The sequence below is a fragment of the Merops nubicus genome, unplaced genomic scaffold, assembly GCF_000691845.1.
Source record: "Merops nubicus isolate BGI_N331 unplaced genomic scaffold, ASM69184v1 scaffold8794, whole genome shotgun sequence".
Lineage (NCBI taxonomy): Eukaryota > Metazoa > Chordata > Aves > Coraciiformes > Meropidae > Merops > Merops nubicus.
This window is the reverse complement of record NW_008603598.1, coordinates 10704-17115: the sequence shown is the minus strand read 5'-3', so window position 1 is coordinate 17115 and position 6412 is coordinate 10704. Positions and strand designations below refer to the sequence as shown.

General features: G+C 48.1%; 1 protein-coding gene across 1 annotated transcript in view; it reads right to left on the bottom strand.

The window, feature by feature from the left end:
* Positions 1 to 880: 880 nt before the first annotated feature.
* Positions 881 to 6412, bottom strand: part of LOC103771423 (zinc finger CCCH domain-containing protein 11A-like) — a 9947-nt gene continuing 4415 nt past the window's right edge. Inside the window, exons 10-15 of the mRNA XM_008938721.1 lie at positions 5120 to 5620; positions 4431 to 4504; positions 3593 to 3778; positions 2969 to 3127; positions 2471 to 2538; positions 881 to 1145 (exon numbers count right to left, since the gene is read on the bottom strand). Coding sequence (XP_008936969.1) covers positions 881 to 1145; positions 2471 to 2538; positions 2969 to 3127; positions 3593 to 3778; positions 4431 to 4504; positions 5120 to 5620 — 1253 coding nt within the window. The remainder of the gene's footprint in view (positions 1146 to 2470; positions 2539 to 2968; positions 3128 to 3592; positions 3779 to 4430; positions 4505 to 5119; positions 5621 to 6412) is intronic.

Below are 6412 nucleotides of genomic sequence, written 5' to 3'. Positions count from 1 at the left end.
TGGTGGAGCCCCAGCAGGGGCCACTCCCAGATGAGCCAGCTCAGGGCAGCGATTCTTGGAATCCAGAGGCACTTAAACCAACTTTTAGTTTATCCATTTACTGGGGATTACAAGAAGAATCTTGACTACCCACCCCCAGAGTGGTGCTTTTTTGCTGACAAATCCCCCCAAAATTCGGCACACCACCACGGGAGGGGGGGTTCTGGCTGTGCTGCAGAGCTGCTGCTGCTGCTTCTCACACCGACGTCGCATCGTCCCTGATAATTCCAAGTAAAGGCTGGATGGACCTGACCCCAACCACCACCCCTGGCAGCACGTTTGGTCCAAAATATTAATTCTTCTGCTCCCTCCCACCCCGATGTTTCCATTAAGTTACCCTAAAAAGATGAAAGTCCAAACAAGAACATAAATAAAACATAAAAGAGTTGACATAGTAACTCCAGGCTTTAGAGATCGACCGTCCAGGAAATCAGAAAACCAAAGCTGTGAAATGTGCCCAGCGTTGAGTTTTGCCAAAGGGGGAGAGGGGGGAGGAAAGAAGCTTGAAATTGAAAGCCTTCAGAGCATTGCTGAGGTCAGCAGATCAGTTCACAACCCCCGTGGTTTGTAGAAGGGCACATCTCTGCCCCCAAATAAACAAGTGCTTTGTCCTCCTCACGTCGAAGGTGGCCACAGACAGACCCATGGCACCGTGGCTCTGGCCAGCAGGGAAATTTAGGACAAGGAGTGCAGATGCTTCCAATGTCTACCAGTTCAAGCTGTGCTTTTAGACCCATGGGAAAGCCTCAGCAAGAAATAGGATCACCTCTGAGCATCCAACAAAACAAAGTTTCTTTTAATATTCTTTTTTTTTTTTGTTAAAACCTGAAGGCTCTGCAGTTCAGCTGTCAATCATCTCAGAGAGTTCCAAAAGGAGGTCATCCTCATCCTTCCCCGGGTCCAGGTCAATCTCTGCTTCCAGTTTGCCTCCTGAGATTTCCCAGATGAGCTTCTCAAAGTCATCTTCCACAGACAAGGGGGCCTTCCCTGCCCCCGTGGAGCTCAGGCGTCGAGTCTTGGCTGGGACTTGGGGAGAATCTGAAGTTGAGCTCGAGACCTCTGGATGCCCCACAGGACCTGCCTGGATCCCAAACTGCAGTGCAGGGCTTGGAAAAACAACAGAGAGAATAAATCAGCGTGTGCCCTTCCTGATCCAGAGAGGCTTCCTGCAAACCAGCTCTTCAAACTGTAGTTCACCCCTTCCACACCTCAACCTCACAGAGGTTGTTGGTAATGAACCCAGAGCTGCTTTTAGAGGGCAGGTGCATATTTTTTGGGGGGGGATTGTCCCGGTTTGGGGTAGAACAGAACCAATTCTTTTCAGTGATTTTAGTTTTCAGCTAAAGCTCTTCTAACTAACTGCACTCTCTGAAGTTACCAGATTTTTGCAGTGCCTGCCTCTAGCAGGGATAAGGCTCCATGTTTAGTTACCCCCAAGGACTGGTGTGCAGACCAAGGTCACTGCTAAGCCCTGTGTGCCACACTGAGGGGGGCAGAAGGTAAAGGCCACATCTGCAGGGAGGAGCAGACAGGACAAACAACCCTCCATTGACCAAGGAGGTATTTCACCCCATATCCATCATATTCAGTATAAAGCTGAAGGATCACAGGGGTCAAGCCCTTCCTCTCTTTGGCTGCTCCTGCAGTGGCTGGGGCCCGAGGAGCGCACCAGCCATTCTCTGATCCAGAGCCCTGTGTTCCTGCACTGACCTCCAGAATCCAGCTCCTGGACCCAGCTCCCACCTGCTGCTGAGTCCAGTGTGGGACTTCTCCCCAGGGCTGCTAGTGATGTATTGGCATCAGGGGGGAGCTGGGTTCCAGACTTGTTTTGTATATATTCCAATTATTATTAGCATTATTATTGTTTTCATTAAAGCTGTTTTACTTTTCCAGTCAATAAGTCTCTTGCCCTTATTCCCTTTCCCTTCCCCTTTTGGGGTGAGAGGGATTAACAGACAGTGTCTGTTACAGGTCTGGGGGCAGCTCTGATCCCCAAACCATGACCAGGATTTATCTGTGAAGACAGAACAGCTGGGGTCTGGCAAAGAAGGTTCAAATTTCTGTAGCCAAAGACATGTTGCCACTTTCATTAATAGGACTGTAAAAAGGTTAAAAGTCAACCTCTGCAAAATATTTCCTAATTTTAGTTATTTTCCCCACGATGTGCTCAGCAGTTGGCTTCCAAGGAGAGAAAAGCTGATCATCTACCAGCTCTCTGTGCTCTTCCAACAGCCTTCCCAAACAGCCAAAAAAGCTGCTCCAACTTGCAGCATTCTCAATCTAAACAAGTATTCCTACTAACTGCTCAAAGATTATTTCAGATTCGTTGTTCTTTTCTTGGATTTTGGCATTAATTATCTCAAAACTCTTTTTTTTTTCCACATGTGTAAAGACACAATGATCAAGAAAAAGAAGAAGTTGTGTTTGTTACCTGGTTTGGGGCTTTTCTCTCCCAGGTATGAAGACCAGGCTGCCTTCTGGCAGAGCAGGAACAAAAGCCTAGGAATCACAGAATTGTTTTGGTTGGAAAATACCTCTCAGATCATCAAGTCCAACCCTTCCCCCAGCACTGCCAGGTCCCCACTGCCCCGTGTCCCTCACCCCACATCTCCACAGCTTGGAAACCCCTCCAGGGGTGGGGACTCCACCACTGCCCTGGGCAGCCTGGCACAGCCCTGGACAGCCCTCCAGGGGAAGAAATTGTTCCTCAGGTCCAACCTCAACCTCCCCTGGGGCAACTTGAGGCTGTTTCCTCTTGTCCTGGCCCTTGTTCCTTGGGAGAAGAGCCCGACCCCCACCTGGCTCGAACCTCCCGTCAGGGAGCTGAGGGAACAGAGACCTGTAGAAGTCCTCTTTTCTCCAAGAGGAGGGTAAAACTTGGGCACAAATTTCACTAAGGACCCACTCCTAGCTCAGCCAGCATCCTTACCAGAGCTGCTTTTTTAGCTGGAGGCTCCCCTGTGTCCTCAGCAGTGGCACTCAAGGGCTTCACAGCCGCCACAGCAGAGGGGTGGCTCTCGGGCGCCTTCCGTTTCAGTGTCTGCTTGATGGGGGAGGCAGGTTTCCCATCCAAAGGCTTCAGGCACACCTTAGATTTGGCTAGAAAAGGAAGAGAGAACTGATGCAGCCTTGCTTTGTCTCAGGAGAAAAAAAAAACAAAACCAAAAAGCTTCTCTTAACAGCCCCACAATCCCTCTAGTTAAATGTATTTGGCCGGTGCCACTTCCCAGATTCCCACCTGTATTTTCCACACAGTCAACTGTTTACCAACAAGCCATAAAAAGGAGCAAGGAAGTTACAAAAAGAAGCCAGAGTTACAACAAAAACTATCACCTTCTGCCTCTCACAACATGACCTGAAGCACCTCTTCAACATCCAGTCACCACTCACTTTTAGCTTTCTTTTCCAGAAGCTGACCTGCCTGTTTCCCCAGTGCTCCTGCAGCATCCTTTCCTGGGCTTTCAACTCCAGCTTCCAGAGATTTCACCAGGGTCCTCTTTCCAAGTTGACAAGCTGACCCTGACGCCACGGTGGCTTTGGGACTCCCTGATGCTGGAGTTTTATCCTTGGTTGGTTTTTTAGCAGGAGCTGGCACAGCAGCTGCTTCCTTCTGAAGCTTCTCTTCTTGGCGTTGTTTCAGCTGCTGCTTCTCCCTCATTATCTCTTCAAGGCTCTTCACTTGAATTTTAGAATCAGTCACACTCTGATCACAGGGTGAGGAAGAAACAAAAGCAGAGGGCTGTTAGGAGAACAATCTCTGGAGATTTCATTAAGAAGCCCTGAGTGACTCTCTCTCTGAAATGGCTCCATGTGGAACAGAGCGTGTTCATACCATTCAGATCCTACATTTTCTCCAAAACACGTTGCCTGTAACAAGATCCAGGCTTTGCTATGGAAATACTGCTTCAAAAGCCTGAATTCCCTCCACAGTGAGCTTCTTTAACAGAGCAGAAGGTTCTAGCTGCAATCTTTTTTAGCAAGAGGAGGTCCTACCAGCTCCTCAACACAGCATTCACCGACAGTCCGATTTCCTCCAGGACAAAGCTCTATCCTCTCCTATTAAAATACTCACCCCAGGATTTTAGGATTTCCTTCCAGACTGATAAAGTCCCTGAGAACAAAACCAAACCCTCCTCCTTATCCCTGCAGATTTTGCCTGGTGCTAATAGGGTTTTTGATTCGTTATCAGGTATAATCAGATTAATTCAAAGCGTGAGGATTCCAGTGTTGGCTGGAACACTCCTGGAAGTGACAGGACTTAAGAGCTTTACTGCAGTGCCTGCTGAAGGCAGCAAGGTAGGAACACACTCAAACTGGGGTATGGCAGTGAGTTAAACAGAAAATATAACCAAATGTATCCAAAATGGTATGATTATACACAAAGGACTCACCTTTGCAGGTGCAGAGACAGCTTTTGGAGAAGGTTTATTCAACTCCACGACCTTCTTTTCTTCTCTTCCAGGTGCTTTAAAACAAGCAGGAAAAAAACCCCAACATCATTTTTTTAACAGCTATAAAGAAACCTGGTTATCCCCATTTCCTCTGTGTGTTTATTCCCTGATGTCTGACAAGGGGACAGAGGGAAAGGCTCCAATCAACCTGTGAGGTGAGCAAACCATGCAGTATTTGAGCTCCCTTTCCCTCAGTCACATAATCCCTTTTTTATGTGATTTACCCAGAACTGAGCAATGAGATCTTTAACACTCTGGCCCTCACTAACAAGTCAACACATGCTTTGCAACCACATACATCAACATCTGAGTTAAACACCACCTAGGCCAAAGTGGAAGGTCAAGTTGGATTCAGCATATACCACACAAGTGGCAGGAAAAAACACAAGAGTAGAGAAATTAAACTGTGAAGTTCCTCAGTAAATCAATTTTCCAGTGGGAAATAGAGAAAATTAATGCAAAATAACACGGTTGCATATTCTGGAATTTTCTTTGCCTTCTGACTCTGCAGCCTTAAGCTGTTTTACTCTCTAGTAGAAGAGGAAAACAGCAAAATGAATCCTGAGCAGACTCTGTTTACTCAACAGGGGAAGCAGCTCACCAGGGCAGGTACCAAACCCCATTATTACCTATGAGCTTCGTGATCCTTAACACCCTCCTCCCAGCTGGGGCAGGCTCAGCTGGTGCTGCTGGAGCTGGCACATTTTCTCCACTCTGCTGCATCCTCAGAGCCTTCTCCTTCTTGATTTCTTCCAAGGTTTTCACACGCACTTCTCCTGAGGGCTTGGCTTTGCCTGCTGGCTCTGCCAGCTGAGCTTTGCTGGGCACAGCTGGAGAGAACAGGCTCTGCTTCTTGGGTTCATTCTCCACTTTTGTCTTGATGGGAAATTCTTCTGGTTTTGGCTTCTCTTCTTCCAGTCGCTTGTGGTTTTTTTCAGCCAGGGCTCCCGAGAAGGTTTTGATGCGAACTGCAGGGGGAGGTTTTGCCCCTGAGGTGGGAGCTTCTGTCCTGCAACGTCCCTCAGGCTGAGGTTTAGCTGGAGGATCTCCTCGTCTCTGGCTGCCTCTCTCCCGACGAATTTCCTCCAGTGTTTTCACGTGGATCTCTCCTGCTGGCTTAGCAGCTTTCTCTGTCATCCCCCCCAAAAACAAGAAAAGAACATTTAAAGAGAGTCTAACAATATTTAAAATCACCAAAATATGTCACAGTACGAAGGAAAACGAGCTTTCAATGTTCCCAAGAATGCATCTTAGGACAGTATCACTCTCCACAATATTCTCCTCCTCTTTTAAGCCACTTGTATCTTGAAGACTCAATGAGGTACACGAGGAAAACACCCCCACACCCCCCTAGAGCCACATCTCTGACAGCAGCCATCAGGACAGCTTCAGCACTCTTTAAATTAACACCTTTGAAATTAACTCTTAGGGCTGTGTGTGGAAGTTCATGGGAAGTAAAACTGGGAAGACATATTTAACATCCCATTATTACCTGTGTCTGTACTGGTCTGTTCAGAGGGCAATCCCAGTCTCTCCTTCAGAGACTTGGGGACTTGAACTGCAAGACAGAACAGAAAAAGTCAGGGAGACAGCATAAATCTCAACTTTGTGTTTACATTTCAAAACGAGACCAGAGATCATGGAATCCTTCTGGTTGGAAGAGATTTTGAGATCAAGTCCAACTGTTCCCCAGCACTGCCAGGTCCCCACTGCCCCGTGTCCCTCACCCCACATCTCCACGGCTCGGAAACCCCTCCAGGGGTGGGGACTCCACCACTGCCCTGGGCAGCCTGGCACAGCCCTGGACAACTTTTTTAGGGAAGAAATTGCTCCTCAGGTCCAACCTCAACCTCCCCTGGGGCAACTTGAGGCTGTTTCCTCTTGTCCTGTCCCTTGTTCCTTGGGAGCAGAGCCCGACCCCC